Genomic DNA, 25,697 nt, shown 5'->3' with positions numbered 1-25,697 from the left:
TTAAATATCTACATTTCTTTAATGAAAAGCAAAATAAATAATATTATAGATACAATTCCATCAAAACAAATGCACAAATAATAAATTATATTATACACATAAAATAATCCACATACATAAAATTGGATCTAATTCTCCCACCAATGCATTCAGTATCTATTGGGAACAATAGAGTCACAAGGACAGAAACCCAGCAGTGAAAGAGGAAAACTCATACATTTTTAAACTACCTCTCAACTCTGGACTACAGGCTTACATGTTATTGATGCATCAAGAACATCTGCATCATGGAAAACTGCTCAGTACTTGACTACTGCTCATCACCATTCTTCAGCTATAGAAATTTCTTTCTCACTCAAACCTAGCATTTACAAGTTCTTTCAATTTACCACATTTGTCATCCATACTACCCTTGAAAGGACTTAAAAATTTTTTTTCTTTTCTTTTATTTAAGGTAATGGGTTAAGTGACTTGCCCAAGGTCACACAGCTAGACAATTATTAAGTGTCTGAGGCTGAATTTGAACTCAGGTCCTCCTGACTACTAGATCGGTACTCTATCCACTGTGCCACCTAGCTGTCCCAAAAGAATTTTTTACGTTAATAAAGTGTTAGCTCTCAATGTTCTTTCCAAGCTAGAGAACTGATTCTCTAGACTGTATAGATCATATCCAAAACTTATTCATTCACCCAAATGCTGTGGTCAGGATCAGTTCAGGATAGTTATTTAAGCCAGTTCACCAAGATATCAAAGCAGTTGAAAGTGCCATCTCTCCTCCACTCTCTCCTTCCCATCCCCAATCTTCTTTCTTAAGCCAGAGGTGGCAGATACAAACTCTAAGTAAAATTTCTTTCTAACTCTAGTTGGTGCAGAAGGGCAATAGTTGTCACTACAGTTCTTGGCCAATAATGTAAATTCTCTCTCTGGGGAATAGCTGAGATGAAATCTTTTATTAGTTTACTGATTCCAATAAACTCAACAAAACAGCTCTTCAGTTCCCTCCACCCCAAGATCATGTCTGTTTGTTCTCTGATTCCTATACCCAAATCCTTTACTAGTGCTAATTCTTCAATGTCTTAAAAGTCTTCTGATTCTCAGTGATTTTCACTTAAAAAGTTACAGCTCGATATATTTTCCCTATCACATTGATAGCCCTTTGTAAATCATATTTGGTCTCTAGCTATTTATATGACTTCTCATTTTTTCAGTCATAAAACATGAATATGAAAATTAGTTGGTGTAATATATTGCTTTGCTACTTTGAAGTCATCATCATGGCTGTCTATCTCTGGTGCCCTTGAAATTGTGTTTCTTTGCAGTCATATATCTCTAGTTTTTAATAAACAAGAATACATTCTCTGTCTCTTTATGCATTAAACTGTTCTGACACAAGTAAGACATCTTTCTACAACATTCACAGAGATTTGTAAATATTTTATGTAACATATTTTTCTTTTCAAAAATTTCCAAATCTTGCCTGAGAGATGTGTTTTTATACAGAGATATTAGCAGTTGTTCATTTCAAAAACTCTTGGATACCTTTTAGGTATCAAAGTGTTCTATATCAATAGAAATATCTTAAATCATTTAAAATTTTATATATATTTTTTTCCTTTACACAAAAAGCACTTTTTTGTTGTTTCAACATTAAATTGGTGCATATGAAAAGGACCTTAAAAGAAATAGTTGACAAACTAAGACCCACTACCTCTTTTTAGGTGAGTTAAGAAGTGAGCTAAGAAGAAATTTTTCATTAAATTTAAAAAAAATTCTTAGTTTGGGACAGTGAACATGAGTTTGACAGCTCTATTTTAAACAACAGCAAAGACTATAAATTACAGTGATGATGACCTTCATTGGAAGGGGAAATTTCCTAACCTGGATATTCCTTGTACTAATGAGAATGCTTATTTTCAATCTTGCTTTGATGCTTATGGAAAAATAAACCCCAAAGACCTGGTTGTTGTAATAAAATCATAAACTCAGTGAGTTCTTCCTCCAGGGACATCCACCCAACCATCTCTATGTAATGCAAGATATAGTATTACATCAATTCTACTTTGAGTAGATGTCATTTCTCATTCACTTTTCACTTCTAGGGAGTCTTGTTAAAGGAATATCTAATGAACACATGGTGAACATATTTATGGCACTTCAAAATATTCTCCATTGATATTTCTTTTCTATCATGAATAGTGTTATGCCAGAAATTGTTCTTGTAGAATTTAGCGTATATTTTTTTTCTGACTTTAGGATGTCACCTACAAATGGTGTCTGAATGAAGTTTTCTTCATTTTGGTTGCTTAGCAACACATGGTCACTTGAATTACTTTCTTGGAAAATCTTTTCTAAAGATGATGGTAGGCCAAAGCCAACAGATGAAAGAACCCTCTTAGATCATGTAGAACTGCTTGCATTCTTTATTAAAGTCTCCAAGAGTTCAAATCCGATCTCAGACACTTACTAATTGCCTAGCTGTGGCTTGGGCAAGCCACTTAACCCCATTTGCCTTGCAAAAAAACCTAAAAAAAAATAATAAAATAAAGTCTTCAAGAAATTTCTGGCACACAAAGCTATCTTTACTTTTGTAATATATAAAAAATTTCATGTACAATCTTTTTTAATTATACTATGTCATAGAAAGGCTTGTTTTATTCCATAAATTAAAAATAAAATAAAATTTGTAAAATCTTATCATTTTAGTGATTTTTCTAAAATATCATAAAAATTCCATCTACCATTTATATAGTGCTTTAATATATATAAAGCATTTACAAATATTATTTCATTTTTATCCTGATTATTATTAGAAGAAGGTGCTATCATTATTCCTATCTTATAGGTGAGGAAAAAGAGGCAAAAGAGCTAAATGATTTGTCTGGTATCACACAACTGATTCAGTGTCTAAGAGACTGAGAGGCCAGAGTTGAACTCAAATATTCTTGACTCTAAGTCCATTACTATGTCCATTGAACTAGATATAGATATATAGATAGATATAAATACAATTATAAACAGATTTAGTTCATACTGCTCCATTTTAAAAGTAATAAAGTCCCTGGAAAAAAATTCAAAATGGAAATCTTTTTGTCCCTGTCCCCCACCCACCACCACCGAAAAAAATGTAGTTCATAGGTGTGACTTTTTCACCGTTCTTAAGTGAAGGCTTATGTAGGTTTTTACCAGTTCAGTGTATATTAGCAGTATATGTTTACTTGTGTTTTATGATTTGAACTTCACATTTGATAATAACTCCCAACCCCAATATCTGCCCTTCTTGGCTGTCACTGTCCTTGAAATTCTACCATTGGAAAGTCATTCTTTTACTCCAAACACAACACTCTTCAGGTAACCTAGTTCAAGATATGCAGTCTCTCATGAAAAAGGGGTGATATTAAATCACTTTGTTAATTGGATTTCCCCTAACCAGAAGAGGCAGTTTGGGCTCCGGGCAATGGTCCCATGAAGGAGGGGGTGGGACAGAAAAAGAAGGAAGAATGAACATATGAGGTACATCTGAGGCAACCTCAAAGACCTTACTATTATGCTCTGGACTACCCTGGCTATAAACACAACCATTTATAGCTCCTAGATAATGCCTTGTTTCATTTATGCTTCTGAAGATGTACAATGAGCTGAATGTCTGTGGCTGCTGCTCCCTGATGTTGATTTTCAATAGAATAAAAAGCTGTTTGAGACTTGTCCCTTTCACTTAAGGGAACATCTCTGAGTGGCTCAGGTTGAGGAAGATAAATGCCACATTTCATCTTGCATTCCATTCTTGCAAAAGGTTTCTGCAAATGGATGCTGGATCTGATGGGATGTTCCTTTGTTGAAGATAATTACTTTTACTTGACTTCAGGTTTGCTGGGAAAAGTAGAGGAAGACTGTGGAGTTCAGGGTTGGATCACTTTTCCTGTTTGTTGTTTCTGAAGGAAATCTGACTGAGCAGAGACAATGGCTTCTTTTAATAGTATCTGCTTGTACCTGTCTGGAAAACTCATGTGTACTCAGAGGCTCCATTTATTCATTCCACTCTACAACCATGTGGGGAGGGTCTCTACCCTTTTACTCTGGTGCCTTCTCAAAGTTGCTCCGGAAGAGGACCAGCTCTAGCAGGGTCTCCAACCTGGAAAGGCTTTGAGGGAAGGCTCAGTGATGAACGCTGAATATGTGAATCCTAAGGCTAGAAAAGCTGAGCTCTCAGACATTCATCATCAGGAGCTTGGCTGTCAGCTTTATTGGTCACAGGAACAGCATGAACCATACATAGCACAGAAAGATTAGAGGAGGAAATAGCCACAACAATGAAATTTACTTTGAATCCAGACCTGACCTCCGAACCAGGAGAGATATAAAAGAAATAGAGACTATGATCCCTATCTTTAAAAGAACTTAATAATCTCTAATTGAGGAACTGAGAGGAGCATTCACAAGATAGCAAATGATAATCAATTGACAAGCATTTATAAAGTACCAGTTATAGCCAAATAATGTGGTAGGCATTGGGTATACAAAGGTAAAGGGAAACAGTTCCTGCTCTCAAGGGGCTTAAATTCTATTGGGGTAGACAACTTGTAGCTATAAAAGTACATTAAAAATAAGTATTTTATATATATAATAAATAATTTTAGGGGAAGACACTAGAAACTTGGTGGGAGAGAATCAGGAAAGTTTCATGTAGAAGACGTTTGAACTGAGTGTTGGAAGATAATTATGAATTCTAAGAGATGGGAATGAATAAAGGAGTTGCATTTCATTCATGGAAGAAGTTGGGCAAAGAAACTGATGAGAAAGGTATTATTTATTATGTGAGGGACAGTAAGGAGGTCAGTTCAACTGCACTGTGGAGTGAATTAAAAAGAGTAAAAATAATGAGACTGTGATTAGGTGTTAAAATGAGCAATACAAGCAATAAGAAAATTAAACAATAACAGATTATTCATTCATTTAAATATAGGAAACCCTCCCAATTACTGAATTGATTTTTCAATGGTGCTATGCTAAACCTTTTTACCTCTCTCTCTCTCTCTCCCAAACCTCCTTGTCTAATATTAGTCTCCTGTTTTGTTTTGTTTTTATAGGATCTCCATAGAAGCCAGAGATATTTGCAAAAAAGAGTTAAGACTATAGGATGGCAAGTCAATAATTTTTTCTATGAAACATTGTTGATTTGACATGTTTTTACTCCTCACTATATTAATTGGGAATATGGCAGTAGAGGAGGGAGGTGATAGAGAAGAAGAGTTGATGAAAGTACAACTATCTAGGGGATCTAGCCAACATAAGCCCAGGAGGGAGGTTCATGAATTCTGTTTGTTGACAGATTGGTTTTTGAATTGTTTCATCCCTGGCTCCATGTTATATCCTTAGGCTTGCTTCTTTTTGTATTTATGAAACCCAGATGTTAGAGGAAATAACTTCCCTATTGTGATTGGTCTATCTTTAATGTTTTGCTTTGTTATAAGTTATGAACCATATTGGATCATTTCTTACTGCTATGGGCTATTGGATACATTTATGTTGGCTCATTATTATTATTTTTCCCTAAAAATATATTTACTACCTCACTAACCAAGGAACTTCAGTTTGAATGATGTTAAGACATCTCCTGATTGGTAAAAACTTCAATCTTTCTTAAGTCTTAGAATGTTTTAGGAGCATTATGTTTCTCACAGTTATTTCTAACTACTATGAGACATAAATATGATTATCTAGTCAAGAACCATACTCAAGGAAAAGAGAGGAGATACATAAATGGCCAACTAGGATGAGGCTTCTGGTAACTCTAGAAGCTAAAAATATTTTGGATTTTTTTTCTTTCTCCTTCCCTTTTCCCCTTTTTTTTTTGCTTCTCCTCCTGCCTTTCTTCCCTTTCCCTTCTTCTCTCTTTCCCTCCCTCCTTCACTTCTTAAAGACTCCCTTTATTCTTAGTCAAGAAGACTCTGCTTATCTCTGCTTCCTAGTTGCCACCAACCACTTGGAATTTCCTAGTCATTTCTCTTAGATATGAGTCACAGAGATGCTAGCCCTTGCTCTATTAAATTGTACTACTGAGACCTCCCTTGAGGTCTCAGGATTTACTCATGGTAGATATGATTTTATTTCATTATATGAGTGAGATGCTCTCTGGTAACCCCCTTTGCCATCTATCTTACCCTTTTACCTGCTTCCCTTCTAGAACCTCTAGCATTTTAGGGCAACAGGGACATCAAAATTTCTTTTAACTCCTCATTGACCCCAAAAGAACAACATTTTTAATAAGCTACTATATTTGTCCTGCCCCCAGAAAGACAAATGATGACCTATCCTCTTGACTTCTACTTCACAATTAAACATAATATTCCCCTTCAACTCTACTACCTCAAACTAGGTTTTGTTGTTCCCTTCTGATATTCATTAACTGTATTTACAAGAACTTGAAATGATAATAATAAGGATCCTAATAACAAGAATTCTTTTACTAGGGCATACCAAGGACAGGACAGAGTAAATGACTATACCATTATTTTCTCAGGTTTAGTTTTTCTTTTCTTCAAAATAATCTCATGTTTTTTTGCTTCTTTACTTTCAATTTCTATTGGTCTATATGGTTCAAATATGCCAAATAAGATACCAGAAGGTTCACTCACCTGACTCCAGCTCCCAGCAAACCACTCCACTTTGCCAGCACAGGGTCCATTGTCACAAGGGGTAACTTCTATTGGTCTGTTATTGCCACAACCCTCCAAGGGTAGGCTGCTGACATGATTGGTCATGCACACCACTGAACGTGTTCTCACTCCAACACCACATTCTGCAGAGCACTATGAGACAGAACACAAATAAAATCAAGTTAATACCAGATCTGCTCTTAAGGAATGCCAGAGTAAAGCAACATCTTGGATTCACAGATAATATTAAGTATCAGTGGCCAAGTGGTATAGTTGAAATCAGTACTGAACTAAGAGTTAGTAAGACCAGAGATGGAAGATACTATAGTAGTTGTGGGAATCTAAGCAAGTCACGTAACTATTCATAATCTCAGTTTCCTCATCATTAAAATGGAGATAATAAAGTTACCTACCTCAGTGAATTGTTTTAAGGTTTAATTGGGATAATCTAAGTAAGGAAAAACAGAAACAAGAATCACATGGGATGAGAAGCTTAAAGATGGATTGTAATTGGCACCCATGGAAAGAATATCCATGTCATTAAGGTCATGGAGTCATTGAGTATCAGAGTATTAATAAGAATAATAACCTCTACTATTATATTTGTATAATAACATTTATTTACTACCATATATTGGCAACTTTTTATAATAGAAAATAGATAAATATACATTGAGTAAGAGATATTTTTATTACTATTATTATTTCCCAAATCCCATTCACTACAAAATGTCAGAATTTTGGATAAACAGACAGGCAAAAGGAAATCAAGCATATATTTATATAAGGAAAGGAGGTCAAAGTATGAGATTGGGGACTTGAATAAGTCTATAAAAAAGACATTAGTAAGAATTATGAAATCTCTGTTCTACATTAGTAGAAGATAACTAATCTAATGACATCTGGACTTGGCAAGAGTGGAAAAGAAACCTCAAAGTCTTCAATTCCTTGATAGGAGAGGGTTTATACCATTTTCTCCCTACGTTCTATATGGTTTTCCATGTTCATTTTTAAAACTCCTGACATTACAGATGATCTCCTCTGGTAGAATCCTAGTAATAAAGTCAACTGTATTCTATGCTTTCCTGGGAAAATATGAGGGTTCAGCTTGGTCTCTTCTAACACTAATTTCTGCTGCCATCACATGGGATACTCAAGTGATTTACTTCAAAATTATAGAATGTCAAATGTGAAAGGGACCTTCATAATGATCTAATCCAACCTCAACAAATTATAGGTAAGGAAACTTGGGTCTTGAGAGAATTGATTTGCCCTAGATCACACAGCTAGTTTATAGCAGAATCAACCCACCCCTACCATTCACCCCTCCCAGTATAAAACTTTTCACCAGAGCTTTTAGTGTTATTTTGTATTCTCATCACTGACTAGTGTAACATAGCTATTTGCATTCATAGCAGCCATGTTTGGGATGGCAAAGAATTGGAAATTAAGTGAATGTCCTTCAATTGGGGGATGGATTAATAACTGTGGTACATGTATGTCATGGAACATTATTGTTCTATTAGAAACCAGGAGGGATGGGAATTCAGGGAAGTATGGGAGGATTTGCATGAACTGATGCTGAACCAGATGAGCAGAACCAGAAAAACATTGTTCACCCTAAACAGCAACATGGGAGCGATGATCAACTTTGATGGACTTGCTCATTCCATCAGCGCAACAATCAGGGACAATTTTGTGCTATCTGTGATGGAGAATTCCATATGTATTCAGAGAAAGAATTGTGAAGTGTGAATAAAGACCAAAGATTATTACCATCAATTTAGGGGGGAAAAACCCATTATCTTATTATGTAATTTTGTTGTCTCTTATACTTTAGCTTTCTTCCTTAAGGATATGATATCTCTCTCATCACATTCAACTGAGAACAATGTATACCATGGAAACAATGTAGAGTCTAACAGACTGCCTTTTTGCGGGAGAGAGAAGCAAAAATAGGGAGAAAATTGAAAAACTCTAAATAAATAAAATCTTTCTTAAAAAAAGGAAAAACATAGCCATTTACCTCAGTCTTTAGAGTTTTCAAAAAAAAAGAAAGAGGAGCTGGTCATGCAATGACAAAAAGGAATAACATAGATAGGATATGTGCTGATTGATATACATCTAATAATTTCTCTAGGAAAGGCAATATGCCACAGTATTTGGAGGACAGAAAGTAAGTTCAGATCATACATAGTTGCTCAATAGCTCTGATCCTCACTTCCTTCACCTGTAGTTTAGGGGTGATAATACCATCAATATTTTTCATAGGGTTGCTGTAAGGCTCAAATGAAATAAAGTATCTAAAATATTTTGCAAACCTTAACACACTGTATAAATGGTAATTATTTTATTAGTGTCACTCTGGGAAAGTTATATGAACTCTATTGGACTCCATTTACAAATCTGTAAAATGAGGGAATTAAACGAACTGATTTCCACCATCTCTTGTTTCTAAATCTATGATCATATAAAAGTATATGGGAAAGAATTGGATAAGATGAGAAGGTGTACATGAAATAAAATTTACATCAGTAGAGATCTTTCATGTCCTACCTCATCTAATGCATCTTTAGAGATTAAGAATGGGAGAAATCAGAATTTATTTCATAAATACTATGAAAATTCATATTATCACAAGAGGAAGAGAATGAGAAGTTGGGGAAGAAGGACTACATCTATATTTATACATTAAATTCATATATATATGTATTTGAACACACAAAGACACAGCCTTTGAGAGGTGGGATATGAACAATTTGGGTATTTCTCATTCTAAAATCAGCACTCATTTTAGCCCATCTTCTGTAATGAATCTCAGGGCTAGAATTCCAAATCCAGAGGATTCCCTCCCTCTTCTTTCTTCCTTTCCCTCTATATCTCCCTCTCTCCCTCCCCTCCCCTCCCTTTCTCTTTCCATCTCTTCTTTCTCTTTCACATACACAAATGATGATGGAGTAAAACTGAGATAAAGTGAGCACACAAAAAGATTAAATAGCAAAAAAAGAAATATAAATACATAAAAACAAAAGCACCTATTAGCAGGTACCCAGATGAGTACTGTAGAGATATATTGTTAGCTTATTATTCAATTGAATTTTTTTCTTTAGATTTTTCAAGGCAATGGGGTTAAGTGACTTGCCCAAGGCCACACGGCTAGGTAATTATTAAGTGTCTGAGGCCAGATTTGAACCTAGGTACTCCTGAATCCAAGGCCAGGGCTCTATCCACTGCACCACCTAGCAGCCCCTATTCAATTGAATTTAAAGGAAAGTTATCTCCTTCTACCTTTATATGTTGACTTCTGAAATAACTAGTGTTTGCTGTTTTTCAGCTACTTTATCCACAAAATTCTTAGGGACAGTCTCTGAATGGAATAGTTACAGTAGTACAGTAATGAGCAAAATCTTCCTTGAAGTAAGATGGGCAGAATATTACAGTCTTACAGGTTGAAATAAAATCAAGATTTGGGGTCAGAGGTTTCCTAGATGTTTCAGAGTAAATAATGAGAGAAGAAGTTAGAAAAGATCTTTGTCTATTAAGCTATGGCAGGCACAGTGAAAGTAATACTTTTTGTTTTCTAGTTGAACAGTGAATGCAATGCATTTTTTTTTAAAGAACTAGAACTGATTCTTCTTACTATTCTGGGCACACTAAACCTTTTCTTGGATCACACATATGACCTAAAATGTTTTTGTTGGCAGTGAACTGAAAAAGCTATGATCACATTAGATTCCATTTTAAGATTGTTAGGTAAACTTTACAGACTTGGATAAGCTTTGGAAAAAAAAATCACTGATAATGACAGGAAAGTCAGAAAAAGCCATGATTGGGGTTTCAAATGACAAGAAGAGTTGGCAACTTAGGAAAGAGAAAAAAGTAATTCTTCCCAAGACAGCATCTATGGAAATCAGAAAGAGTGAAATTGTAGACTTCTGATAGCAGTTTTACTCCATCCACTACTAATTAGAGAGTATGTTCCTTGAGAGTAAGAAATGTTCCTTACATATTCTTGTATCACATATAGTGTCTACCTCCTTGATTTTTGTTCATTAAAGATTTATTGAATCAATGCATAAGCTTCTCTATGAGGTAGCTACTAATTCTAAACTATTCTATGTTCAGTACTGATTAACTCGTGAAATGTTTTCATTGGACAACATTCAACTAATTATAATAGCTAACATTTATAGTTGAATGCTTATAGATCTTGAACAATTATAAAGCACTTTAAAATATTATCTCATTTTATTCCTCTAGCAAGCCTGAGATTTGAATGTTATTGCTAGCTACAGATGAGGAAATGAGGCTTTCCCAGGATCATACACTTCCCACATGACTGAAGCATGATTTGAAATTAGATCTTCTTAGTTGCAGGTCCAGTTCTCTATCTCCATTGGTATTTATAGATAGAAGTTACTTGAGAGTGTTATTGCTTAAACTGTCTTTTTAAAAAATTGAATAATTGATTTGCAAAACATCATAAGTCAAAGGATGTGGTTATTCTAATATTGGCTTTGCCACAAACATGAGGATTCTTGAGCAAATCTCTTAATCTCTTTTCAGACAAGGTCAATGTTTTAATTAGTTTTTCTTGACTATACTTATTTGGTATATGGAAGGGTCTATTGAAGCTGGAGTGGGTGGAGATAAGGGGGAAGAGTCACAGAGCAGTGAGGAATTTTTTAGAAAGAGCTTCAATTTTTAGAAAGAACTCTCTTTTTTAAAATAAAGCACATTGCAGGGCTAATCGCAAGGTTTAACAAATAGCAAGTTGATGGAACAGCTATTGTAGCAGGTAGACTCTATGAAAGCCTAATCTACAGAAACTGGCATTATAAGTCATAAAACAATTGATAATCACATGATTTGGTCAAGGGAAGTATGACAATAGGTAGTTTAACTCACAGAAATGATTTTTTTATATATGTCATTCTACCTTAAGTCCTAATCATAAAAATAATATTACATCAAACATATGAGTCACTTAAAAGTTTTTGGAATGAATGGCAAAATATTTATTTATTTATTTAATTATATTAATTACTAATATATCATTCTTCATTATTGATATATTACTATAATAATTAGATTAGATTCATTCATGTAGAAGTCCTCTTATAGAGGACATGATTTGGTTAAGAATAGGCTTTGATTTGTTCTATTGTTCAAAATTCTCTAATAAACTTTTTCTAAAGGAAAATAATTCTCTGATAAGGGCAATCAAAAATACAAATATCACTTAATGGTAATAATAATAAACTAAATGCGAATTCAAGAGTTTTGGACTTAGTCACAGAGAGTGAATGAAAGTATCTATAAAGTAACAGTATATCACAACCTTACTAAATACTATTCTTAAATGTTTGTGATATTCTATTATATCTGTTCTTCATTATATGCTATTTTTTCCTTCTTTTGTGTTTATCACTTTAAAAGCCAAACTCATCTGAGCATTTCCTGTGCAATCACTTTCATTTCTTTTTGAAGTCCTCTCTTTTTCCTCTGATTAGGTTTTTTCATGATAATATAGTCATACTCCCATTTGTTTTTGCAATTTCTCATCTTTCACAAATTAGCTTCATGTTTAAAATCTCAAGCTATAGAAATGTAGCTCTGTGATGTCTGAATTCTAAAGTCTTGAAGGCTTGCTTGAATATGTCCAGTGTTCCTTTTTCTTGATAATTTTAATTGCAAAATACTTGAACACATTCTCCTGAGATTCCTGTTACTTCCATATTACTAACTAGTTCTTCCCCCTTGGTCAGAATTAAATATAAAGTAACTTGTTCTACTTAATTTTTCTGCTGTCTGAGAGGAGAATTTATGAGTTAGGCAAGTTCAAAAGCTACTACATACTCATCTTTTTCAAATGAGACCAGAATAGTTGACTAGCCCCATACTCTCCCAACATTACTATTGTGACTATCACAACTTGCTTGATATTCTGCATTAAGATAGCATTATCCTCTTAGCGATCTATAAGATATTTCCTAAATCCCATAACTACTATTTCTATCTCCTTTTAATTTTATCCAAATAATCTCTACCATAATTCCTTATCTAAGAGTGTAGATTTCTGCACATTATCTCCCTTCATGAAAAATATTTTTGGGGGTGGCTAGGTGGTGCAGTGATTAGAGTACGGCCCTGGAGTCAGGAGTACCTGAGTTCAAATCCAGCCTCAGACACTTAATAATTATCTAGCTGTGTGGCCTTGGGCAAGCCACTTAACCCCATTGCCTTGCAAAACCCTAAAAAACCCACTATTTTTGAATAATACTTCCCTTCCATTGTAATGCAAATTTACATTACATTATGCAATACTTCATAGTTTTTCCTTTGTATTGTAAATTATTAAAGTTTTGAAAAATGGTCTTCTATCTGCCATAGGCAGTTGGGTGGTGCAGTGGATGGATTGATGGTGCTGGGGTTGAGAGGACTTGAGTTCAAATTCACAGAGACACTTATTAGCTGTGACTCTGGACACTGAATCCTGTTTGCCTCAGTTTCCTTAACTGTAAAATGAGCTGGAGAAGGAAATGACAAACCCCAAATGGGATCACAGAGTCAGAGGCTTCTGAAATGACTGAACATTGTGATTCAAAAGCAGCTTCATCCAAGTAACTGCATTTTAGTTAGCATTTTTTAGCAGAGGTGTGGGTGAGGGAAGAAAAGTTTTTAGTAAGGAAGCACCTTCTAGCAGGGCTGAGCTATGACTATTCTATAACATATTTTTGATTTTTCTATTCATTAAGTGGTACTTTCTATCATTGTTATTGCTGTTGTTGTTTTTGTCATTGAGTTGTCTATAAGAAATTTATTTAAATTTGGCACAAATGCAAAAGGTTACAGGATGACAGAAAAAGCTGAAAGGGAAGTTGTTGGTCATTTATTCCAACTTCCTGATTTTTTCATCTGGAGAAATGAGACCCAGAGAGGTAAAGAGACTTGTGTATGATCATATAGCAAGCAGGCTGCTTGTTTAAAATCAACATAAATTCATAGGAAACTAAATCATCACTATTTTGGCTTTTGGGATAATCTCATGTGATTTTGTTTGACAAAATATCTTTATGAAAACAGGAAAAAACCCAAAACTTCCTGAGAAAAGTAATTAATGCATTCATTCATCTAGGATGTCTGGGTTTTATTTACCACTCTCTGCCCCCAAGTCACTTGGTATGGTCCTAAAGGTATAGTAATACATAGAAGGAGCTCTGTGACTCTGGATAGGTCACTTAACTTCTCTATGCTTCAGTTTCCTCATTTATAAAAAATTAGGAATTTGAACTCAAATCCTTTTAGTTTAAATCTATGATCAAAAATAAATGTAGTTAAAAAGAACACTAATCTTTATAGTCAGAAGATTTGAGTTTCCATAATAGTTTGGAATGATCCTGGACAAATGACTTTAATTTTATGTACATCATTTTCCTCATCAATAGAATGAGGAGAACAATAATTGCATTACCTGCACCACAGGTAAAAGAATGCTTTTCAAACCTGAAGGTCCTCAACAAGTATAAGCCATTATTCTAAGATGAATAAATTGCAGAATGGAGCCAATGAATTAAATAATTTGAACAAAAAGAAATCCTTTTGCTCCAATTATATGAATATTTCAGGCTAAAAGTTTTTTTGGCCTGGACCGTCTGCTATCTCTTCCAGCTCTGAATAGTAAGATACCCAAATTATCCTAAAGGATGATGAGGTAGATCAAATACCAATTAACTCAGACTGCCAGAATGTAGGAATTAAAGTAATTTCCTTCCTCCTACAAATAGTGACCTATCTCATATTTTTAAAATCCAAATAATCATACTTCAGACAGGAAAGGTAAGGGTTTTGTCCTACATCCATATCACATTACATCCCAGCATACCATGTAATCATGAAGACACTCTCAGTGAAAGATTTTATCCTGCAAATAGTTCTTTCCAGATACTTTGCATTTGAATATCTAATTTAATTTCTTTTTTCTTTCCAGGGCAAGCTGGGGATATCCATGAAAGCTTCTACATGTCCTCCCTAGGCCTATCTGAAATTACGATGTAGGGGCTGAACTACAGCATCAAATAACCAGATTAGTGCCAACGGAGGAAGCACACAAACATTCATCTGTTGAGTGCGGTCAGATCACGTTTTCAGTACATTAACCACAGAGGACTTTACTCAACAAAATTGAACCTGGCAATCTTTTGCCTTAGTGCTGATTCCCCCCCCCCCCCCACTTTGTCTTGATGGAGAGTTCTTCTGTATATTCTTAGACCAGTTAGCTCCCAGGACAATGAAACAGGGATATATGAAAAATAAATTATGATTAATGTAGGCCAGGTTTGCTGTAGAGGCAGCTATGATCACAGAATTTTATAGGACCTCTCAAATTCTTCACTTTCATTCCCAAGAGTTCACCAATAAGTATTTTTGATGATATATCAAATGTAATTAAAAAAAACAGGCAAACTAGAAAGAGCACATGGTATAATAGATAGAGGACCAAGGTTTGAGTACTTGTTCACATTCAGAATTTTCTACATTAATGAAACCATACATTTGAATCAACTATACATGCAAATGTGTATGGAAAAGCATGAATTAAATGCCTAAATATGTCTATTTATATTTTAATATTATTTAATATAATTAATATTTAATATTAGTCTGGGTTCAGACAAATCTGAACATCCATCTATTGTTCTCTGGCAACTCTCTATTTTGATAAAGCATAGGTATGGGTATTCATGATTAAATAAGAATATGCTAGAGGGAGAAATAAAATCAATTTTTATAGCAAATTTCTCGGATAAAGGTTTTATTCCTCAAACATATGGAGAATCGAGTCGACTTTATAAAAATAAGAGCCATTCCCCAGGTGGTATATGATCAAAGGATATTAACAGGAAGTTTTCAGAAGAAGAAATTAAAGCTATTCGTAGTCACAAGATCTCTAAATCACTATTTAAAGAGAAGTGCAAATTAAAGCATGAATTGTTGGTGGAATTGTGAACTAATTCAGCTATTCTAAAAAGAATTTTGGAACTATTCCCCAAAAGGGCTATAAAACTGTGTATACTATTTGATTCAGCAATTTTGGTCCTGTGTGTAATTTTTGTTAGTCTATGATAGGTCAGAATTTAGGGCTGCTGTTATTATTTTAGGATGCATTTGATTGGACTGCGTATGCTATAATCCAGAGGACAAGGTGGAGTCTAGATGACTCATGGAGAAGAAATATGGCAAGAATTCTTTTTTTTTAAATAAAAAATTCAGTTATTTTATCTAGTTTATAAAATATCAGTTGTATTTTCTAGAACAACTATAATGCACAGCAGTAGAATTATCAGAAACATCAGCCCAAAGCAAATTCTACTTTGACACATTTTCAGTCTGTTTCTGCCAATTAAATAGCTTTAAAGGGGAGAGATAGAGTCAGAAGCAGTAGAGCAGAGAAAGGGATTGTGCATTTTGTCCTGAAGATCATGGAATATTACATTTGGAAATATAATTTAAAAAATTTCAAGATTAAGATAATAATCTTTAATCTTTCCAAATACTTTATATATGGGGCCTAAGCTCAATTCTTTTGTGCTTCTCCAATTTCTCAATGAATGGAAAGGATTCTAGAAAAAAATATGGAACAATGTCCAGAGATTACTCAAGCTGCATGCCCTTGGATACAGCTATCCACTATTGTACTTATACCTCCAAGAAATAAAAGAAGAAAAGAATCTACACATATAATAATACTTATGATTCTCTTTGTAATAACCAAAAAAATTGGAAATCCAGGATTTTTCCCCCTAGAGAATGGCTAACCAAATTGTTGCATATGAAATATTAATGTTCTCTGAAGATTCCCCACCTCTATAAAGAAATAGTGGGAGATATCCTCAAAGAAAGCTCTTTTTCATTAAGCTAATTAAATTTGTCTCAACCTCTGTGTTTTCAATCCCTTGCTTGCCACACCTAGGCAGCTTAGCTTACACATGCTTCTCCTGTTTGAGGTTTCACAGACTCTAATATCCCAATTAAATTACTTATTGCCCGTTGGAAATATTCTTCTCTGCTTCCCGAGTCAATCAAGATTCTGTCTTATTTCAGCATTTATTTGCTCTGTCTCACAATCTCTTTTTCATTCCCTACTCATGAACTCTGTTCTTTGGCAGATTTCTTTTAAACTTGACTTATGTGCTCATCAGACACTCCAAGCAGCTTATCATAGAGATGTAAAAACACTAGAACCAATTGGAAAGATTTTTTCCACTTTACTCTCTAGGGGAGTAATAAAGCAGGACCCTCCTAATATTTCTTTTACTCCAAAATGGTGCTGACCTATCTGTTCTAAATGAAAGAATTTGTCAGTCTCAGTTAGCTTATTTCTCTTAGCAAACCATTGGCAACTTACTCCAGTTATCAAATAACTCAGAAATTTGAAATTGATTTTATTTGTTATAACAGAACAAAATAAGCAGAAACTAAACTTGTTCCTGATGGATTGAGCTAGGTTACAGAAGCTTCTAGTGGTTTTGTGTGTGTGTGTGTGTGTGTGTGTGTGTGACAGGAAAGGTTGGCAAAATAATGAGAAAGAAAGGCTAAAGTTTTCAAATAAATTTAAGTCTATAGTGAGCATTGAAAGTATGATGATTGACTGGGGCATGAGTGTTAAAATAAGGCATGTAAACCACAGAGCACGTTTTAAAAAAAGTTTGAATTATATTTTGTATATATGATGACATTAATATCAACACATCATAGAATTTGTGATTTCATCAGTATATGGATATTCCTCTCTCTCCATTAGCACTAAACTCTGACATTTTTAGGTTATTCAAGAAAAAAATTATTGATGGATTCTGGTAGAAGTTAGCTAAGCTGTATTTTTTTTCAACCATTAACATCTAGTCCCCTGGCTTTGTAACACTATCTGAATTGCTTGCCTTCCAGAAATATACCTGTACCACATAATATGGGAGAACGTTACAGGAGATAATTCAATGGAAATTACTTGATAAGATTGTGGGATTCTAATAGTTGTAGCTTATACTTTTGAAAATGAATTATGATTGCTACCCATACCTCCATGATGAATCAGAAAACACAGAATGATTATGATTAGTTGGTTTTTAGGATTAAAAAGGGAGAATATGTTTTACTCAGGATACATAGGCACTATGTGGAACACAAACACTAGTGACCAAAGATCAAGGTTAAAAATAAAACAAGGGAGGTGGCTAGGTGGTGCAGTGGATAGAGCACGGGCCCTGGAGTCAGGAGTACCTGAGTTCAAATCCGGCCTCAGACACTTAATAATTACCTAGCTGTGTGGCCTTGGACAAACCATTTAACCATTGCCTTGCCAACCCCCCCCAAAAAAAACTAAAAAAAACCCCCAAAGAAATAAAATAAGGAAACAGAATGTTCAGCATTTTGTTTGTTCCAGAGAGGAAAGACCCTACCAATCAATAGGGAACATTAATTCCATCACAAATTGGACTAACAGAATCAGTTAATATTTTTTCTCAATTAGCTAACAAATGATTGAGTTTATCTACCAATGGAGAGCAGGAAATATTTACATCTTGATGAAAGTACTATAATATATTGATAGTAATATCTTTACAAATGCAAAATATAATTTAATAATACATATGAGATCTATATTAGAAGGACATAGAAAGCAACCCTTGCTCACTGATGGAAGTGCTGATTCTGGTGAATATCCTTGACAAATGTCTGGAAGTAGCGACCAAACATATTTAAGCCATTTCAGCTGCAGAAATATGATTTGATTATGAGTTAAATCTCTGGGATTAAGTAGCACAGACATAGGAAGCTTAAAGGGAATAATAGTTAATTCATAAATAACCCTCTTGAAATGGCTTGTCTTTTTTATTCCAGCTTAATTTACATGTTAGCACAGCTGAATTATTCCCAGGAGGACTGTAAATATACACTAGCTCTCCCTTAAATTTAATTTTTGTATCCTGTCTTTTGTATCCTCTTTTGAAATTTAAATCACCTGTTTTTTTCTTCTTGATACAAAAGAATAGATTTTTTTAATAATTAAAAACAGGCATACCTTCTATAAGGTTACCTTAGTCTTAATTTTAAATTATGTTTATAAAATTATAATGAACTATCATCATAACATTGTTAAATTTTGCTCTAATGTCATTTGACCTATTGGCCATTTGTAATTTTTCTCCTATATCACTAGCTCACTTCTTTTTTTTTTTTAGGTTTTTTTGGAAGGCAAATGGAGTTAAGTGGCTTGCCCAAGGCCACACAGCTAGGTAATTATTAAATGTCTGAGGCCGCATTTGAACTCAGGTACTCCTGACTCCAGGGCCCGTGCTCTATCCACTATGCCACCTAACTGCCCCTAGCTCACTTCTTCTCACTTCTTTTAAGTTGTTCCCTTTAATACTGTATAATCAGAGAACTGATTAATACTTTTTATGCAAGACATCCCTGAATATATATGTGCATATATATATACATATATGTGTGTATATATATATACACATATATATATACATGTATATATATATATATATATATGTATATATATATATATATATATATATATATATATATATATATATATGAAGACAGGAATAGAGATTCAATCAATTATATAGAGAACTATTGGGTGAACAAAGTTTAGAAAGAGTTTGTAATTCTAAAGAGGTCAGGAGAATGTGTGCGGTAATCAGTCTGAATTTTCTTTATATCTTAGTTTTTTAAGATAGCTTTCTGTTTATATACTTTCACCATAGTGATTCATTGCATCATTTTGTGGCTATTTTAACAGGAAAACAACACACCTAATCATAGAAGTGTATGCTTTGAGATATAACTGGCCATACCTGAGGGGAAGAGCAATTTGGAAAACTTATGTCCATCCTAGACCCCTCTGTTATTTGATAGAAGTTAGCTAATCTGCAGAGCTCAGAGGATCTGCACAGTACTCAAATTCCCTAACGAGCCTCTAGGGAACATTCATTCATTCAAACACTGTTATTATTATGTTAGGTTCTAGAGGAATAAGAGGATAAATAACGTTTGATCCTTGGAAAAGTCAGTAGGGAAGGTAAAAAATGTTCACTTTTAACTACAATACAAAAAACATAGTACATACACTTGAGGAGAATGAATAGGGTACCATCAGAGTTCCCTAATTCTAACTCTATTTTTCAATGTCAACAAATATCACATCTAATTAATCTAATGTCACAGCACATAGCTAAGTTTATTATGAAATTTCATGTTGATAGATTGATTACTTCCTCTCCAAATTTTAGTAACTTCCAATTTTCTTATTGATTTTTAGAAATACTTATGAATTTCTTACCTATCCCTCTAATAAAACTTTATTTTTCTGAAATATCCAGTATTTCTCTTGGATTCCTGATGGATTTTTTCTTATTTGTCATTTAGGGGAAAATCTTTATTTTCTCATCAATTATAATTTGGTGCTGTGGTTGATAGCTTTGAAACTAGATCGAATAGCTATAGTTAATAAAATAGTGTTTTAAAAAGTTTCTTCTGAGATATATGAGGTAAATTGGAATCTTTTTACTTACCTATGCTCTGTCTTCTTTGAAGGACTGGGAGAAATAAATATCTGCATTGTGATGAGTGGGGTTGGTAATTAGTAGAGACTGAACAAAACAGAATAAACAAAAACCATGTATACTAGATAAGCCCTCATTTATCCTGGATGTAGCTTGACTGAACATAGCTGTTTATATGTTGCTTCTCCAATTATACTTTGAACTCCTCAAAAAAAAATATCTTTTGGAATTTTTTGTATCCCTAGTAGTTAGCTCAGTGTACATGATAGTACATAGTACATAGCAGTTGCTTAAAAATGTTTATTGACTGATTGACTTTAAGTTAATATATCTTTGGGGACAATAGCTATACAGTCAAGTAATTCTTCTTTGTTTTTCTCCAGCTTTTAATGTAACTTTTTTTCTGAAAATGACACTTATATGCTTTCCAATGCTTTTTAGTGGAAAGTTGGTTTTAGTGTATTGAGGGGTATTATATGTATGCTTCCTAGTTGGGGATAATCAGCCAAAATGATGACAAGATGGTCCTTTATGTTATGTGGGTCTCTGAAACAAAGATTAACAACAGCATCAACCAACATGAATGTATACCCCTAAAAGAGAGGTCTTGATTCAGATCCCTATATCCTACAAAGAGTTTCCTTATTAAGAGAAGTTTTACTGTATACATGAGTCAACCCTTCATTAACTACAAAATTGAATTAGCTAGAAAATATCAAAGTTTCTGTCCACTTTGGCTAAACAGGTTATTGTTTTACTAGTCATTATCGAATAAGGGAAATATTTAAAGCATATGATCTATTGCGTTTGCTCAAGATTCTAATCCTTAATATTTTAAGGAAAGAACAAGAGATTTTTTCAGAGTCAAAGGAAGAAAATCAATTATGACAGATGTGAGAGTGAATGCTTGGAAATAACTAATTCATTTATGATTTAGAAGAAAAAAAGAGAAGCATGACTTCAATTTGTTTTTCTAGCTTTCAACTTTTATGGCTGAAAAACCTTTTTAAGGGAAAAAATTATTAATTATAAAAATATCTCCTTCAATGAAAGAGGGGGTAAATGTATTCTTTGGGTCTAAATAAAGATTTCAAATTAAGTGTTTGATTTAGCAAGGGAACATATCAAAATGAAAGCAAATTTATTTCAAAGGGGAACAATTTATATGTTATCATTAAAGGAAAAAAATAGTTTAGCACAAGTAAAATTAATCTTGAATAACTTTTCAGATAGAATTATACCATTAAAAATAAGCAGTGAAATGACTTGGGACATAGTTATTTGCATGGTGGGCCTTCCAAGTACCAAAGGCATTTTGAGTCTAATGCAATCCTTTAATCACTGACTGATTTGTTCTTCACATAATGAACTAGACAAACAACCAATGCAAGAGTACTATGGTGCACACCAAATTTGGAGTCAGAGTTAGTTTGAATCCTGGTTCTGTCCCTTATAGTCTATGTGACTCTGGGAAACACTGAATATTTCTGGGTCTCAGTTCTTCATGTGTAAAAAGAAGGGAATAGACTATATGACCATGAGTCAAAGCTGTGATTCAATGAGTATAACTTTCATCAATTACAGGTGATCTCAAATTTGTCTATTGATCATTGTGGCTAGTCAATAATTTTGTTTTCAAATTTTGGCATATCAACAATGTTTCTGGGATATTGAAGAAACAACTGTATGTCACAGCTCAAAACAATCCTGATTTTTCAAATATGCAGTTAGAAATAGGGTCATGGACTAATAATGCCTTCATTAGAAACAAGAACCATTCCTAGATTTTCAGGAGACCAGCTATTCCCATTTCCTGGGTATATTCCATTTGCTCTCTCTAGTTTCAGGTTTGGCTCCTTATAAGTCACACAGATGCCCTAGGGGCTACCTCATGGATTCACATTTACATGACTAATGATTTGGAAACTGGGAGCAAACCACATGAGCTGGACATCTGCAGACAATGAACAAGAATGCCAAAACCTATAAGTTTGGAGACAAATGGTCCCAATGAGGCTGTTTTACAAAGAATAAAATGACTTACATTTAGAAAATAAAAACTAATAGGATTATCTCCCACTATTTCCCTATACTTTATGCATTAACCAAATCATTCCCTAAACATGCTGTCTGCTTTTCTATCTCTTTGTCTTTACTCATGTTGTTTCTTCCATGTGGATTGTTCGCTTGTCCACTGGAATCCTGCCCATTCTTCCATTAGGCTGCCCGTTGCCTTGCTAGCAATCTCAGTTTATATCATTCAAGTAGATGGCTAAAGACTGGGTCTGATATTACAGCTTTATCATTGTTCCATATGCTATGTATATTTGTATAGTCATTGGGGTTAGTGGTGGTGATGAAGTTTAATTAGTAACAAAAACACTTAGATAACAAGTTCTACTCCATGGAATCTTACCCTTTCACTCCATTCTGTCAGAAACCAGCTCTTTGCACAGGGCCCCATATCACAATTTTCAATATCATTTGGCCGGAGCTTCATGTTACATTCTTCATCATCTACAACATCCCCAATATTGCTGACACACTTCACATCTCGAGTCCTTTGTCCTACACCACATGGTACAGAACACTAAAAGAAAAAATATTATTTAGGTCAGTGGAATATTAGGTTTTATTTATTACAGAGAAAAATGATAATAATCACAGAAACATAATACCTCAAAGTTTTAAAGCACTATATATTTCGAGCCTTGTGACCCTGAAGAGCAGGCGCTAAAGGTATTTTTTTTAATGTTTGTAGATGAAAAACATGAAACTGAAAGATGAAATGACTTGTTCTTACTCACAATGCATTTAAATGTTAGAAGTAGGATATGAACTGTTTTTCCTAACTGCCAAGTCCATCACTTTATTCACTTTGCTCTTTGTGTTGTCTTTTGAGAAATGTTCATGAATTGTGGCATCAGTTTCAAGTTATCATTTCAAAGCAGAATTTCAGAAAGTGTCACTCTGTCTGATTGTATACTCTGCCCTAATTTATAGTGGACACCCCTTGGAGAGTCTGATCAGAGAAAGAGGTAGTATGAGAGTGCTAGATTTGGAGTCAGAGATCCTGGGTTCAAGTCATTTAACCTCTACTATCCCAGGCCCCCATTTTTAAAATGAAGAAGTTAGCTTAGATAACCTCTAAAGTTTCTTCTGGGCGGTTAGGTGGTACAGTAGTTAAAACCCTAACTCTGGAGTCAGGAAGACTCATCTTCCTGAGTCCAAATTGGCCTCAGACACATACCAGCTGTATAACCCTAGGCAAATCACTTAACCCTATTTGCCTCAGTTATTTCATTTGTAAAATAAGCTGGAGAAGGAAATGGCAAACCATTTTAATACCTCTGCAAAGAAAACTCAAATGGGGTCACAAAGAGTCTCATCTAGCTCTAAATCAATGATGCCCATGATCCTAATAGTTTTGCCCATGAAAACTCTCTCCAGTGCCCTAATTTTAGTCCCTTTCTTATCAGTTTAGTGCCTCTATTTCTATTACCCATGTTCTTTTCTGATCTTACAGACTTAATACTTAGCAGCTGGGAAGATGCCATCTGTATATAGATAGAATCGGGGTGGGGAAGGTATTTTAGATTATTTTGAGCTTTGCCATTTGGCAGTAAAAATGTTGTTAATCCCATGTCTTAAATATTATATGACTTGGGACTTCCCAGGGAGGAAAAGTCAACAGAATGTTAGTCTAGACCTTAAAGATCACATAGTTTAATCCTCTCACTTTACATGAGGAAATGGAGGCCTCAAGAGGCAACATAACTTGTTCAGCAGCATACAAAATGAACCCAAACTTTCAGATTGGTTTTAAATGTGAGAGAACAGATTAAAAGATGATTTATTGGCCAAATTTTCATATTCTATGCACAGTTCACATCTTCCTAATTTCCCTAAATCTGCTATTTGACCCTTATCCCATAATCAGTTGAGGTAGGGGGGAATTTCTTTCCTCCCACCAGAATATTTTCCTACTCTTTGGATTTCATAAAGACTGAGGTTTGTCTTGGGCTTTGAAAATTCACAGAGTATCAGGATAACATCTTGGGCATTTTCACATCTACTTTGAAATTTTTGAGTCTCATGCAGACATTAAAGCAGACTTGCAAATAAATGCAAAATAGACACTAGCATGCAAACATTTTAATCATCCTACTCTCTCAAGATAGTAGCAAAAATAAATAAGATTTGCATTATTTTCTATTTATCTTGACATAAATTATTACTCTCATGAGGAAAAACCAAGTGACTATTTGAAAAGCTCCTGGATGCAAGGACAGTGAAAACAAGTCTAAAGATTTCAAAGCACTAATGTGATTTATGGTGCAAGCCTAGAGGAGAACAGTATGGATGGAACAGATTTACGAACAGAGTTTGGAAGCTTGCCTATTTCTTCCTACATTTTATTTCTATTTCCATTTTTCCACTTTCCCCCCTTACTCTTTCCTTTGACCCATTGTCATTTTTTATTGTCCTTTTTTTTAATCTTTTTCTTTCTTCATTATTTTAGCCAAGCATATACCCTTTAAAAGGCTCATTCTCCCCAAAGAGAGAGAGTGAGCCCCATCCCATGATCAAAGTTTATTTCCGGAATATTCCTCTCAATCCCTTGCCCATGGTTCGCCAAGGAAAATACAGTCATCTATATCTCTTTGAATAAAACTGGATGAACCATAGTATCATTGGTTTGGAGCTGGAAGAGACCTTAGAGGTGGTCAAGTCCAATCCACTTCATTTTTCAGGTGAGGAAAATGAGATTCAAAGTTAAATGAATTTCCCAGGGTCAGTTTCTACTAGTAATATCTGATGCTGGCATCAAACCCAGATCCTTTTGTCTCCAAGTTCAGTGCTCTTTCCATTATATCATGATGTCTTTAGGAAAACATTCTTTAAGGCTGCTCCCAAGGAAAGATAAAGAAAACCTTTCATTAAGAGATGCTCAAAATCTCAGAATATCCTTGATAGTCCTTTGGTTGCAGAATAGTCAGTGGCCTCTCTAGATGAAGAGAGAAAACAGGAAGATTAAGCAGCAGCCATGATGTAGGTGTTAGGAGTAGAGATGGAGACTGGAAAGTGGATAAATAGTGTCAAGGTCAAAAAGAAAAGGAGGGCAGCTAGGTGATTTAATGGATTGAGTACTGGATCTTTTTAGAAGAGGACCTCATCTTTTTACGTTCACATCCAGCCTCAGACATTAATTATTTAACCCTGGGGAAGGCACAGTTTGTATTAGTTTCCTCAACTGGAAAAGGAAAAGGAAACCCAAAACCCCTAAAGAGGAAGAATCAGACATAAATGAAAATAACTGTACAATACTATATGTATGTATATAAAGAACCTGTGAGCTGCATATTAACTCAAAAAAAATCACATAACTATTTATAATCTATCATGTTTTATTTATTTTGTCAATTTTTAACAATTGCATTTAACTCAGTTACATTTTAATTTA

General features: G+C 34.3%; 1 protein-coding gene across 1 annotated transcript in view; it reads right to left on the bottom strand.

Annotated features, from left to right (window-relative positions):
* THSD4 (thrombospondin type 1 domain containing 4) overlaps positions 1–25,697 on the bottom strand; it is an 82,346-nt gene that overhangs the window by 32,587 nt on the left and 24,062 nt on the right. The window contains exons 6-7 of the mRNA XM_074234537.1: positions 22,650–22,823; positions 6,633–6,806 (exon numbers count right to left, since the gene is read on the bottom strand). Coding sequence (XP_074090638.1) covers positions 6,633–6,806; positions 22,650–22,823 — 348 coding nt within the window. The remainder of the gene's footprint in view (positions 1–6,632; positions 6,807–22,649; positions 22,824–25,697) is intronic.

This window comes from Macrotis lagotis, chromosome 4 (genome assembly GCF_037893015.1).
Source record: "Macrotis lagotis isolate mMagLag1 chromosome 4, bilby.v1.9.chrom.fasta, whole genome shotgun sequence".
In the NCBI taxonomy this organism is placed as follows: Eukaryota; Metazoa; Chordata; class Mammalia; order Peramelemorphia; family Peramelidae; genus Macrotis; species Macrotis lagotis.
This window is presented reverse-complemented; position numbering and strand designations above follow the sequence as displayed.